This window comes from Tachysurus fulvidraco, chromosome 9, assembly GCF_022655615.1.
Source record: "Tachysurus fulvidraco isolate hzauxx_2018 chromosome 9, HZAU_PFXX_2.0, whole genome shotgun sequence".
In the NCBI taxonomy this organism is placed as follows: Eukaryota; Metazoa; Chordata; class Actinopteri; order Siluriformes; family Bagridae; genus Tachysurus; species Tachysurus fulvidraco.
This window is the reverse complement of record NC_062526.1, coordinates 8,837,122-8,851,796: the sequence shown is the minus strand read 5'-3', so window position 1 is coordinate 8,851,796 and position 14,675 is coordinate 8,837,122. Positions and strand designations below refer to the sequence as shown.

At 39.0% G+C, this 14,675-nt stretch overlaps 1 protein-coding gene across 4 annotated transcripts in view; it reads right to left on the bottom strand.

Annotated features, from left to right (window-relative positions):
- Positions 1-14,675, bottom strand: part of rtkna (rhotekin a) — a 56,850-nt gene that overhangs the window by 15,113 nt on the left and 27,062 nt on the right. Inside the window, exon 1 of one of the 4 annotated variants that reach the window (XM_027138560.2) lies at positions 10,459-10,684. The exons of the other annotated variants lie outside the window; for them this stretch is intronic. Within the exon in view, the coding sequence (XP_026994361.1) occupies positions 10,459-10,482 (24 nt within the window). The 5' untranslated portion in view covers positions 10,483-10,684. Of the gene's footprint in view, positions 1-10,458; positions 10,685-14,675 lie in introns of those variants that run through there. 4 annotated transcript variants of the gene reach the window in all.

Genomic DNA, 14,675 nt, shown 5'->3' with positions numbered 1-14,675 from the left:
ACCAATCAAAAAGGGGTAAGCAATAGGTTCATTACTGTAAGTATCCCAGTGGGCAATCGAAAACACCAAAGTGTCACCAGGAACCTGAACAAATTAAAATGTAGTAGTAGTTAATGAAATGTACAAAGGTTTGGTGAGCTAGCTAGCTAAGTGCATTAATAGAAACAAGGGAAACAAACGTGTATATTCTTCTTCTTCTCTACTTCTATAGCATAGCATGGTAGCACCCTTATAAAAAAAAAGGTCAGTTGGCCAGATTTTCTGTCTTTAAGATTTAGTGTTCTGTTCTTTCACTGCCACGTAAAACATATAATTTGATTCAGGCTGGTATGTTACTGTGAGGTCACTTATTTTTTAGTGTGTTCACATATCTGCATGATCCTGACCTGTAATCTGTTGCTTGCAAATTATTCTGTCTAAAAAAAAAAGTTCTCATTGTTAATAAGCTGAAGAGCGTCGTGCAACAGGTGGTGCGATCCGTCGCACCATCATGAAGCGTCTACAATTTAAACACAACCACCTACCAAATGACAACATCTGTTCCGCAAAAGTTTTTACTGGCCAGCTATAAATAACTCTCAATGAAAAGCTAATACCCCAGACATGAAATCTTTTTGACCTGGCTACTGATTGAGAGATTTAAAACAGTACAGTTGTCTTGGTACCACTTGGTACATCATTCATGCTGAAGAAGAATAGAATAGGAATAGTGTTTTACTTGTTGAAAAGCCCAAATCTTGGCAACATGATAATATATTGTGAGATATATTTGCCATGTTGTTCACCCACATTATGCCCCCTTTCCCACATGCTTCAAACTTTAACAAAGTCTGCATTGAGTCACACAAATCCCAATACATGCACAGTTTCTCTGAGGAACAAAATAAAACTACTGTTTCAGCCTTTTTTTTTTTTTTTGCATTGGCTGATTTTATAGAGCCAAGATGTGTTTGTTCATAGCTTTTGAATAGACTACTGGCACAACAGTGTGCAGTTATAATCTTTCCATATGCAGCAACACACAAAATCTAGCCAAAAGCAGAGCTGATGATTAATTCCTCCAGCCATACAGTAAGAAAATTTCAGCAACAAATAACTGCACAATTAGTTAACTAGTATTAGGCAGGCTAAAACGCCATTCCATTAGAGCCACAGCAGCACACTGCTCTCGTTATTGTGAGTACAATGGGCCATTTGAGACGCATATGTGCGTTATCTGCAAATGCGTGCTGTGCGCCTTTGAGACTGCAGCCAGCTGTTCTCCACACAAAAGAGTGCAAGCATCCAGCACAGATGTGTACTGGCCGGAGATGTGGAAGAATCAAAAATCTGACTCGACAAATGTGTGCAAAACATCTGCATATAACCTACATCTACAGATGAATGTGAAATGAAAGGAAAAACAACTTTACGACTCATATGGCTCACAAGTCAGCAAAATGCCGTTCGGTGTAGTGTAGATGAAGTCTAGTGTAGATAAACAGTACAGGAGTGATGAACACTGTAATTCTTCCAAAACAGTTTTCCAAGGAAGTTGAACTGGGTTTAAATCTTGTGAAATAGCATACGATGAGCATGACAATGAGGTGAGATTAAAAACCAACAGTTAGAGCTTGGAGTTATTTTTCCACATGTCCTATGCAACAAAATCATCAGGAAAAAAATATAACCTTATAATTGGAATGATTAGTCAAACACATCCTGGGTGTATGTCTTACACGCATAAGTGCATGTGAGACGATGTAAGAATATTTCTGAACTCTAAAGCTAAGTCTACAGGAAAGAGAAAAAAGTCCTAGAACAAAAACTGTAAGCCTAAAAATGACAGTTGCAGGCTACGATTACTGATGAAGGTGTTACAAAGTCCTGTGTGACACATTCTACAGTTTGTGTTTGCTTCCCCTAACTGTTAGTGTCTTTGATCACTGCGTATTCACAAGGAAAGTCTTGGACATGTCAACGCACTAGTACAATACAGAAACATGTAGGAAGCATATATACGAAAGGAGCAGAAAAAGTTAGTTGGGCACTCGATTGTCCATTACTTATTATATCTCTGTCTCATTACTTACATATACTGTCTATGAATACCACATGCATCCTTACAGACTAAGTGCATTGGGATTGACTGCAACTGTGAAATAACCAAAAAACTAAATATATCATGCAGTGCGATCTCCAAGAATCTAAGTAACTGATTATTGCCAATTTGTCAAACTGAAAGAATGCACAAGATACATATAGTAAAAGTCATGGTATTCAGCGCTGTACTGCTGAACCGAAGTGGAATACATCGAACAGAAGTCAAGCAGAACTGCAGCAGTCTGTCCCTATGTACCCTATATGTACCCCCTTTGGGAAAGATCATAGACCTTTCTTTTAGAGCAGCGGTCTCCAATCTTATCCGCAAAGGGCCGGTGAGGGTGCAGATATTCATTCCAACCAAGCAGCAGCCACACCTGATTCCACCTGTTTAATGAGCTGTTCTTGGCTTTTAGTAGACTCTGCTGTGGCTTCTGCTTGGTTGGAATGAAAACCTGCACCCACACCGGCCCTTTCCTTACAAGATTGGCGACCCCTGTTTTAGATTGTTACATGTGTTGGTTTTAAGCTAAGTGTGGTTTCTGAATGAGGACAACCAAAGAGCCGAGAAAGCACCAAGCCTAAGACTAGAAAGGCAATTCCATTTTTTCTTCCTGGGAGCTGTTGGTGAAGCACGAAACCATTACAAGACTTGATTGAAGAACAATTGTGACCCAGAACTAGATAAATCATAAATTTATTAGCTAGCACGCCAGGCATGTAAAGGCTCCGGTGTGCTGCCCAGTCCCAGTCGGCCAGAAACCTACATGACATGGCTTTAATAATTTAATGTGATATCTGACATAACTAGCTCATTTTCTGACCAATAACACAGACATGAAAAAACATTTATAAAACTGTGAAAAACATTTGTGTGTGTCTGTTATTTTGTTTTGTTTTTTTTGTTTTTTTTAACCAGACATCGCTATATTTTACTTTTCACCACAAAGACTATAAATGAGGGCAAGGGATTTCCATTTGTATCCTAGCAGAGGGAACAGCATGCTATCACTGGCTGATCTTAGATAGCGGTTAATCCTAGGCTTTAATGCTGCTTGCGGGTGCGAGAAGATTTACGCTGATGAGCTAGCCAGACTTGAGCAACACTTTCTCTGAAGAGGTCCATGTGCCACGATCCAATTACGGAGCTGGTATTACAGCAAATTTGTACAAAATGTTCACAAAAGACATAGACGAAACAAAACAGCGATTAAGGTTTGTCACAATGTCAAAAGCTTTACTTTGAAGTGGTATGAATGGAAATACAGGTAAATCGCAAGTAGAACATTTCTCTTCATTTAGACGTACCTTCAGAAGCCTTAAATCCTACCTTTCTATTGTGTTGTGTAGAAATGTGTCATATCTTGAGCTAAGTTTGTTACTATTACATTCCAACGAAGTTCTTAAACTATTCTTCATCTATGACCTTGTGAATCAGTATCAGGATGTATTTACTAAAGGCTTCAAAGCACATCTGAAACGTGCTCTGGATAAAGACGTCTGTCAAATTTAACATATAAAATGTAACTGCAGGAACTTGACCTAAACAAAGTTCCCCATTACTACGGTGACAGAAAGCACACTTTCCACTATTAATCTGCCTCTAGTAGCAGCACACACACACACAATCCCTAAACACGTCTGTGTTCACTATAGCGCTGTGGTGCCTTATTTAGGCAAATCCTCAGTATGTATACATAAGAAAGTTTATGATAATCAAAGCTGTGTGCGCGATAGAAGAAGAGCTCTTCATATGCATTAGTGAAACACTGCATTACACATATACAGCTTGATTTGATTTTTTTTTTTTTTTTTACAAATATCCTATGCAGCATTATTTGGCCCTGTACTTCTGTATATTATCTATGTTTCCTGTGCTCGAAACAAAATACTGCTCGTCTACTTTTAGAGAAGAAGGATGAGCGCTGGGAATAGTAAAGGCCAATATTCTCTAAACGCATTTCTGAAGTAGTCTTATTCATCTGTATAAAGCACATATCTGCACACACACACACACACACACGTACGCACAATCACTTTGCTTTGCAAGTTTTTGAAATTCTTGTGCCGATAGTTTTAATAATGCATGCATATCTTTACTGGGAGACAATAAGATGGTAAAAGAATATACACAGAATGTTGTTTGTATTAGTTAATAATTAATGAAGAATTAAATCATGTGACCATTTTCTCAGTAGGTCATATGTATTGTGTTTCACATGCTCGCTGTGTTGCTGGTGTTTGACAGTTATAGTTACTAATGGATTGCAGTGCAGAGATATCAGCTGGTTTGTGTGATCAATGATGACTCTGTGTCCAGGAATTAATGCATTCTGAGAAAAATGATGCCTTCAGAGTGTAAATCACATGCACACACACGCAGACACACACACACGCGCACGCACGCACACACACCCCTGTCCAGCTGCACCCTTTATTTCCCAGCGGCTAAACTGATGCTCTGAGAACAAACCGCAGACAGAGAGAATAAGAGAAAGGACAAAAAAGAGGCGGAGAGGGGGAAAAAAAACAGGCCTATTGGTATAACGAGATCGCAGAACACAGGGCAGTAGCATTAAAACAATACACGTAGAAACAGAGCAGACATATTTACTGCTGATTCTACAGGCTATTATTACAAAAAAGGAAGATGTGAGTAAAGAAACTAATGAACAGTGACAGACATGAGGGATAGAGAGATTTCTACAAGTTCCTATCGTGTAGACTTTTTCCTTAGACACACACATCATTATGGATTGTCAACCACATGAAGGCTGGCACAGGGAAAAGACCCAAAAAAAAGAAAATGACTGACCTAAAGGCCTCACACAGCGCATCCATTTGAAGTTGTTGAATCAGACAGACAGCAAACCACAAAAACTTCCTGTATTATCCTGCTTATACAAGGAGATAACAATGCAAGCATGACAGCAGTATTTCCTCCACTGACATATGACTCAGGCTCATCTTAACCAGTCACTGGATGGCTGGAAAAAGGCCAGGGGACATTTTTTTCCATTCCTCAACTGTCCGGCTTTGGTGATTTTGTGCCAGTGCAGCCTGCCGAGCAGAAACCAATGTGAGCTTGTGCTGTTTTCGCTCATCAACCACAAGGTTGCTTTCTGACATGCCTCACAATGGTTGTAAAGAGAAGTTAGTCGAGTCACTTCCTGTGATCTTGAACAAGTCTGGCCATTCTCCGCTGACCTCTCTCATCCCCACACTCATCCTCACTCCCAGAGATCTTCCTCTCAAATGAGCTTTGTTGTTTGCACCAATCCCTCTTAACTCCATTATGATTTCTGATGTCAATTTTAACTGAAGCTCCTAAACTGTACGATTTTATGCACTGCACCGCTGCCACATGATGGGCTGACTGTATAATTGTCTGAATGAGTAGTGTGGGAGAGTGTTCCTATTAAAGTGGCTGCAGAGTGCAAATGTGTATTTATTTTAATTGTTTAATGAATTTTTGATTGTCAGTGGCTGTGGTTCTGGATAGAATGCAAACCACGGATTTGACTTGTATAAAAAGATGCTCCACATAATTATACGGGAGATATTTCTCTCCTTCCTAGATTCTGACTGATCTTTCAATACCGGGCACAGAAAAGGGATACAAAAGTAACAGTAATGAACATTCGAGGCTTCTCTTGGTCACGGCCATTCGATCCAGAATGGCCCTCGTATAGATTTTTATAGAAACCTGAGAGGATCACTGGAGAGGTTTATATAGACCTCCCTAACTGCTGGAACTGATGTTCTGACACCATGAAATGAACCATGAAGTTGAAGGCACTCTTGTAACACCCACACATGCTCATGCATAGAAATTGCTGGTCGAAAGCATACACGCAACTCTTAAGTTATGAACAGTCATGTAATGAAAGAAATAACACCTGAAACACAATAGAGAACAGTTAGAAAGTGTTATAACCAGTCCAGTAACAGGATATATTATTGCCATGATAGGTTCATTCCCTATAATCACTTTAGTAGGTCATGTGGATTTGAGTGTGCAGTCCGAATGACAGTTGTTCTGGTCACGCCGTCGCTCTGTGCTCTTTACTAGTCACTATGTCATGTGTAAGAAATTTTGGTTACAAGTTGACCACAGGGACCACACAAGTTCTACCATTATAGTTTCCCTGAACCCTGGATTACCTCTGGGGCAGTGGGACTCATCCTGATTAGACTCATCCTTATTTTGTGTGTGTGTGTGTGTGTGTGTGTGTGTGTGTGTGTGTGTGTGTGTGTGTGTGTGTGTGTGTGTGTGTGTGTGTGTGTTACATGCATGCCAAGATGTGCAAAAGTATGAGTGATCTAACTTTCCAGAAACAGTCTCCTTGTCAGTCCTTCAGAATCATATAGAGTAGGGCTAACAGATTTCACTAGGGATTTAGAAAAAACCTGATTCATAGATGCATCTCGACAGAGCTCTGGAATCACCATCTTGTCAGATACCAAACACACACATGCTAAATTCTTGCAGCTAGTGATCACATTAATATTGACTCCGAACAGTCTGAAGCTTTTATTCAACATAACATTTCATCCATTACAGCCCTGTATGAGATGATTATGGCCCAAACATTGGAACATCCGTGTGTGTGTGTGTGTGTGTGTGTGTGTGTGTGTGTGTGTGTGTGTGTGTGTGTGTGTGTGTGTGTGAACACAGAGCTGACCTCTCTCATACACAGCTGTGTTCTCCAGGGGACACATACAGACCTTTGTGTATAAATAGGAAAAGGTGAAAGATAAAAGACAAGACAGATACAAGGAAGCTTGAGGAAACCCACAAAGACGTGGGAAAAACATGTAATTTTCCTTTCCGGTTATGCACAAACAAATGTAGTTATATATTTAACATAATCTCCTTTCAAATAGCAGTGTAGACATCTACAAAGAACAAAGGCCTGGTTGGACACAGATTTTCCAATGTTCTCACTGATTACATCTTCCATGTCATTTTTTGTCACAGAGTTTGAGGTTTCATGTTGAGTATGTGGAACCAAATTAATTTTCCCTGTAAGATCCACTGAGGTGAGATTCAGTTGTCAAACCCAGTCATGCGTGCAAGTTCTCATCATGTCAACTATATTTTACATCATGCTGTTAAATTTGTGAAAAAATGCCATTGCTCTGCATGCTGAATAAATACCAATGTTCCTCAGCCACACAGAAACCCCTTGGACCATGTTGTGTGCATCTGTGCTTTCATCCAAAGCCACAGAAAAACGCATAAAAGCCGTTCTTCCTCCTGCTGTTAGACAGGTCAAATCTCCTTGCCGCAGACGTATTATGGGATTTATTTAGGCTTATTTTGGCAAGCGTGTCTTTTTTTTAGGGCACTGAGGAGGAAAGCCACAAAGCGTTATCCGACCAACTCTAACACACCCTCATCGATCAGCAGCCTTCCCATTAATCCCATTAATCACAAATTCCAGCAACGTGGCTGAACTAGCAAACGCCTCTTCAGTCTAGCTGTGCGATCTGTAAACATACACTCACTCCAAACAAACCGCAGACTTTAGTATTTAATTCAAGACTTCAGACTTCCAAACTGACAAGCCACTTTAATGGTTAAATACAGACCGGTCATCAGGTCAACACGGTAGTGAAAACAATATCATTTCTGTTTTCCTGCTAGGAGCAGAACAAGGGAAACAAGATATCTTGGAGGGGAGGAAGACATCAAATGCCTTGAATTTCAATAACAACATATAAATCTCTTTAGAAATCTTTGAGAAATATCTATACATTTATGAGTGCATGCATTTATTTAATTTAAACAGATACATACATATTCGGCTTATTTCTCTCTTGTGAAATCTCTTCTCTTTGTATGTTGTCATAAATGTTAATGTTTTAACAAAACAAATATGACCAGTGTGTTGTTTAGGAGTTTTGAAATAATTCAAGATGCTGGATGTGAAGAATGACTGCATTTTAAAATCCAACACTTTAATCCTCTTCATAAACCAAGTTAAGCAAATAACTGTGTGATTATGGGTCAACACAAAGCCTGAGGAACAGATATCAGCAGATATCAAAAGCAATGTAAAAGACACCCTTTGGATTATCTGCTTAATCTAGTAGACATATGGCACAATCCCATAATGCAGCATAATGTGACTTCGATTCTAAAGCCCTATATAAATATCTGTTACCAACTTTAGTCATCTAATCTAGCACATCACCCAGCAGGCCTGTAAAAGTCTTGATCCCAATCTCTCTCTCTCTCTCTCTCTCTCTCTCTCTCTCTCTCTCTCTCTCTCTCTCATTCCATTCCACCAAGTGTAAGAAAGAAGCTGATTCTCTTTCTTGTGCTTTTCAGGCGTGACCGCCTCATAAAAAAAATTTCAGAGGCTGTGGTCTCGTCCTTCAGAGTCTATGACACATAATTGCTCTTTTAATCTCTCTCTCCTGCTGCACTGTATGCATTCTGCCATTTTTTGGTCTGTACAGAGACTCTAAATTATATCTAAAAATATATAAGCAAATCTGTGTGATCAGCAAAGCAACTCCTCCAAGACTGTACCTGGACAAGATGGACATGACAGGACACAAAGCAGCAAGGGTTAGGTTTTTGGGAACACTGTGCATGTCAGTGTGTTCCTCTCCTCTTCCTTTTCATACTCTTCAAACGGTAGGAAAAACAGTGCGTCACCCTCCATCATGCTCTTGGAGAAGAATGATTTCAACTGGCTATAGACGTGACCCAGATGTTCCAGCTGTGCCACATCATACAATGACACAAGATTCATCCTTGATAAAACCAATTCTCAAGCCTTTCAAGTGAGACTGAGAAAAGACCCAAGAACAAAATGTCCAGTACTTCCTGAGGAGTATACGTTGTATTTAAAAAAGCCAGAACCATTTAGATCTCTTTTCATTAATCGTGTACATTCACAAGCACAGACAATGTATATCCTGCAGTCTTTAAAAAAAAAATAACAATAATTAATAAATAAATAAATAAATAAATAAAGATAGATAGATAGATAGATAGATAGATAGATAGATAGATAGATAGATAGATAGATAGATAGATAGATAGATAGATAGCAGCATGATGCAGTCCTCTTTGCAGCTACTAACTCCACTAAAGAACGCTTGATCAGACGCCAAGTACAGTATGAAATGAAGACAGCCGTTACAAGCTGTCATGCTTCATAGATTAAATAGCTATATATTGATTTGTTTGGGATAAAACCGGTGTTTCAGGAGTCTGTGTTTAGGTCAATCGTTTCAGTCTGCAAAATATGTATTATATGTATGGATTTAATCATCAGAAAGCTTAATTGGAAGAGAATGATTAAAGGTTTGGGTTTCAGTTACAGCGTAATGGTTAGCACTGAATCACTGGAGTACTTGTATGTGTACACATTAAAAGCCTACATTGAATGAGATACACAGCAGTTGGCTTGCCATACCAAATCTGATTCAAAGATGTTTAAGACCTTTTAGGCAGAATGTTGGCACATTTTGAAAATGAAATAATTTAATATATGATTAAAAATGAGGGGAAATGTTATGGAAAAGCATCAATATGCTCAATAAGCTCAGCTTCTGGTATTGCAAATGAAAGCTTTCAAAGATTTGCATCACCGATTGAGAAACGGCATCATGCAGAAATACAATAAGATCTTTTTACATATCCAAAATTGTTTTCAGCAAATTGGGAAAAAAATAAATAAAATTTTTTTTTAAAAAACCCAGAAACTCGTACATCTTAGATTAATTAGCAGAAGAATGGCATAATTTAATTCATGACTAAACCGTGTACAATCTTCATATGAATGCTTATTCGTTTTTTGTTTTTTTTTTTAAAAAAAAAAGGCAGGTATAATAATAAAAATTATATATTTATTTATAACTTAACTTTTTAGTCTAATGTTGAATGTTTTCGTGCTAGATAAATGGGACCTTCTGCCATTTTTTCCATGTTTTGAAAAAAAAATTCTGTTTACGTTATCATTTAGACCCACGTGACACTGTTCAATCCATCATGCGACAAGCTGCAGTATACAGTAATAGGTTAATATAGTAAAGCAGAATGACAGTAAAGCACATGGATAGCACATATAATAGATTTCCCAATCAGTGCAGAACGCTGACCTTCGCGTGCCTCTATATAACACTATGTCTTTGATAAGGTGCGCGTGCATGCAGCCCTCGCGCTACTGACCGCTGGACGGTTACACTGTCGCTATTAGCGTTTAGCATCCAACCTGCTGAGGTAAACATCTTTACGTGATTCCACAGCATTTACCGCACAGATATATAAACGCGCAAAGCTTCGCTTCTGTAACTAGTTACATACACGGATTAAACGTCTTCATACTAATGCGGCAAGTTCAACAAGAAACTTACTCGTTGATTCTTCGTGTTATTCATGTCGTTGTGAGATGAGGCAGGAAAAAAAGTCCCGAATCACGCAACGCTACACAGGTCTGCGCTCGCGCTCAAAAGCCCATGAAGTGTGTGAGTCTCAGCTACTGACGTGTCCGTGACAAACCGGCTAGAGACCCGAAAACCGTCCGGGAAACGTACATCTCAGTACAGCCCGGTTTGTCTAGTTCTTCTCCCTGCCGATTCTCTCTCTCTCTCTCTCTCTCTCTCTCTCTCTCTCTCTCTCTCTCTATACAGGTCATCCTTCTATCCATCCATTGCTCCATCTTTCATCTCTCTCTCTCTCTCTCTCTCTCTCTCTCTCTCTCTCCATACATGTCATCCTTCTATCCATCCATTGCTCCATCTTTCATCTCTCTCTCTCTCTCTCTCTCTCTCTCTCTCTCTCCATACATGTCATCCTTCTATCCATCCATTGCTCCATCTTTCATCTCTCTCTCTCTCTACACATGTCATCCTTCTATCCATCCATTGCTCCATCTTTCATCTCTCTCTCTCTCTCTCTCTCTCTCTCTTTCTCTCTCTCTCCATACATGTCATCCTTCTATCCATCCATTGCTCCATCTTTCATCTCTCTCTCTCTCTCTCTCTCCGTCTTTTTCCACCAATCTATGTCATCCTTCTATCCATCCATTGCTACGTCTTTCAATCATCTCTCTCTCTCTCTCTCCACCCATCCATGTATCCATGTCATCCTTCTATCCATCCATTGCTCCATCTTTTATCCATCTATCCACCCATATACATATTCTCATCCATGTATCCCTCCATCCGTGCATCGACCCAATCATCCATCTCTATCCACCCATATACATCTTCTCATCCATGTATCCCTCCATCCATGCATCCATCCAATCATCCATCTCTATCACCTGTGCCTGTCCTTCCATTCACGAGCAACCAAGATTCAGTAGCATAAATCTATCCATCAATCTTTCTGTCCTTCGATCAATCCAACTACAATCACCCATTCATAACATATCCAACCTGCTATCCATCAATTATTCCATCTATCCATCTGTTTTTCCCCATCAAGCTATAAATCTCTGTCTACCTACCTAAAGAAAGTAGCTTATTAAGACAGCTACAGTAATAAGTATAAGTATAACTGCATTACTACACTAACAATTGCAAGAATGTGGCTGAATGAGTAATACGGTCAATATTGAACTGGCTTAGCGTGAGTCCTGGTGATTTGAATTATGTCACAATTTTTGTGACTCATTGAGCTTTGAGCTGCGACTGAACTTAATCTTAAGCATGAGACTACTTAAACTCAATGCAGACATCTTTTATGCTCTGATATGCAAGTATGCTATGGAAAAGAAATGACTAGATACACCTGACTTCGATTCAACCTGGATGTTAGGATGAGAGGACATGGAATTGACTTAAATCTACTGGGAGTAATGATGCATTACCTGGACAACACATTTCATTACAATGAAGTATTGTATTGTAAGCAAAAGAAGACAGTGTATATCTATATAATCAATGAATCCTTTTACTTTTAATACTCCATTAATACTTAAAGGGAAATTAGACAGAAAATTAAAGCAGATCAGGGATTCAGATCTGATGTTTACATAAGTGTCTCTTGCAAAACAACAGTCTCTGATGCTGATTTGTGGTCTGGATTCATCACAGACCACCTCTAGAGTGTTTGATCAGGTGGACAGTTGGAGAGTGGAGGCTGCCAAGGCTCTGACACATTCATACAAAGATTAAGATGCCTCTGATATGCTGTGCCAGGTCGAACAGTGGGCATTATTCAGCCTGGTGAAAAACAGCAGAGGGTGCCAGCATTCGCGAGATGTATCCGAAATAGATATATGGCAGCACAGGGGGTAGAGGGTAATGGAGAGTATTATTCAATTATAAATGTCAGAAATCCTACACTGTGCTGGTGCAAAACAGAGCATGAAATAAAATCGAACCATGTAAACTGCTGCAGATCTCTTATGGGATGTTTTGGTTTGGTGTATTTTTTCTTAGGTGAGAAAAATTACGAGAGTGGGAGATGGGGAACATAGGTGAAAGAGAGGCGTTTTGTGTAGGTACAGAAAGAGAGTGTGGGTGAGCTGTAATAAGGCATGCAAGAAAAGAAAGATGGCAGAATAAGGAATATTATTCCACAAATCCGTTACAAGATAAAACACTGGATAAACAGTCAAAATCAGTGGGATAAGTTGGCAAGGTTTTACAGGTTCCAACCATCCCTGCCCGATAAAAAACCCAGCACACAGCTCTCTTAATATACCTGTAGTCTGTTTTCTCTGAGGTCCTGTAAAATCACATCTACAGCATTTACAGAATGTGTTTCTAAGAATCAATCCCCATCGGTGCAGTAATAGGATCTAGCAATGAACAGCTGCACACATAGCTGTGAAGCATGACATGGGAAAAATGCAATGGGGGTAGGTTTTGAGGGGGAGAGAACGTTGAAGGTGCAGAACGCTTTATTTCTAGTCACTTATCTTAAAGGTACAGTATGTTGTTTCTTTCTAGTCTTTATAAACATGTAATAATGTAATTTCAAAGACACAACAGTAACAGTGTTACACATTATTTAAAGCATTGGCTGGCTCTGTATCCTGTTTCAGGTTGGGTTTTTTCATGCCCAGAAGAAAAAAAAAACTATAATTCTCTGCATCTATACTAGACCATTCTTTTAAGATTTTATATATATATATATATATATATATATATATATATATATATATATATATATATATATATATATATATATATATACACACACACACACTCCCTGGCCACCTAATAATAAGTCCACAACTCTCTTTCAGAATGACTTGGATCTTTTCCTCTTTATTTTGCAAAAAATATATATATATTTGGTATAATAAACCTTATTTATTTACAAAAATGCCTCATTTTTTAGTTAAAAAAAAACAGGAATTTTGAATTCTTTTCACTATAGAGGTACAAAGGTTGATGTACAATTACAGGCTGGTATATTTCAAAGGCAGGAGATTGTTTTGAAACCATTTTGACCATTTTTAATGTCAAAATTTTTTTTTTTGTGTGTGTGTGTGTGTGTGGTTGTTGGATTGTAGGTTGAAGAGGAAGAGAGGAGAAGATATTCTCCCCAGCTGGACAAATGCATATACTGTAATTGTAAGTGTGAAATATTTACAAATGACTGTTTTTTTTGGAGGCCCAATGAAATGCAATGCCCAATGCTTGTGTGTGTGTGTGTGTGTGTGTGTGTGTGTGTGTGTGTGTGTGTGTGTGTGTGTGTGTGTGTGTGTAGCATCATTTCGGTAGATCATATTTGCCCTCTGCTAGGCAAAGGTATATCAAAAGTGAGAAATATTTACAAATGTGTAGCTTTTTTTTTCTGGAGGCCTAATGAAATGCAATGCCCAATGTGTGTGTGTGTGTGTGTGTGTGTGTGTGTGTGTGTGTTTTTGTGTGTGTGTGTGTGTGTGTGTGTGTGCGCGCGCGCACGCGCGCGCGCATGTGAGAGAAATGTTTACAAATGTGTAGCTTTTGTTTTGTCTGGAGGCCAACTGAATTGCAATGCCCAATGCTTTGAACAGTGTTTGACTCTGTGTGTGTGTGGTGTGTGTGTGTGTGTGTGTGGTGTGTGTGTGTGTGTGTGTGTGTGTGTGTGTGTGTGTGTGTGTCATCATTTCGGTAGATCATATTTTGCCTTTCTGCTAGGTGAAGGCATATCACAAGTGTGAAATATTTAAAAATGTTTGGCTTTTTTTTTTCTTTTCTGGAGGCCTAATGAAATGCAATGCCCAATTTGTGTGTGTGTTTGTGTACGTGTGTGTGCATGTGTGTGTGTGTGTGGGGTGAGAGTGTGTGTTTTGGGTGCGCATGTTAGTGGACATTTTCTGTGTGCATTTTTGTGTCTGTATGTATGTTCATTGCACTGAAAAGGGCAAAAGTGTGACCTATACCCCACTAAATGTGGCCGGGTCAAAATGACCCAAGCGGAACAAAAACGCGTAGTATATATATTGTTCTGAACACATAGATCAACAAAAATAGACAAAATTAATTTTGCTTGCAAAGTTCATAATTTGGAACAATCCTGCTAAATTTCAGGCAAATATGTGGAAGAAAACCAAAGTTATGACGCATTAAATTCTTCCAGCCGGGTCAAACAGACCCAGGGACAACATGAAGGTTAATTCAGTCTATAA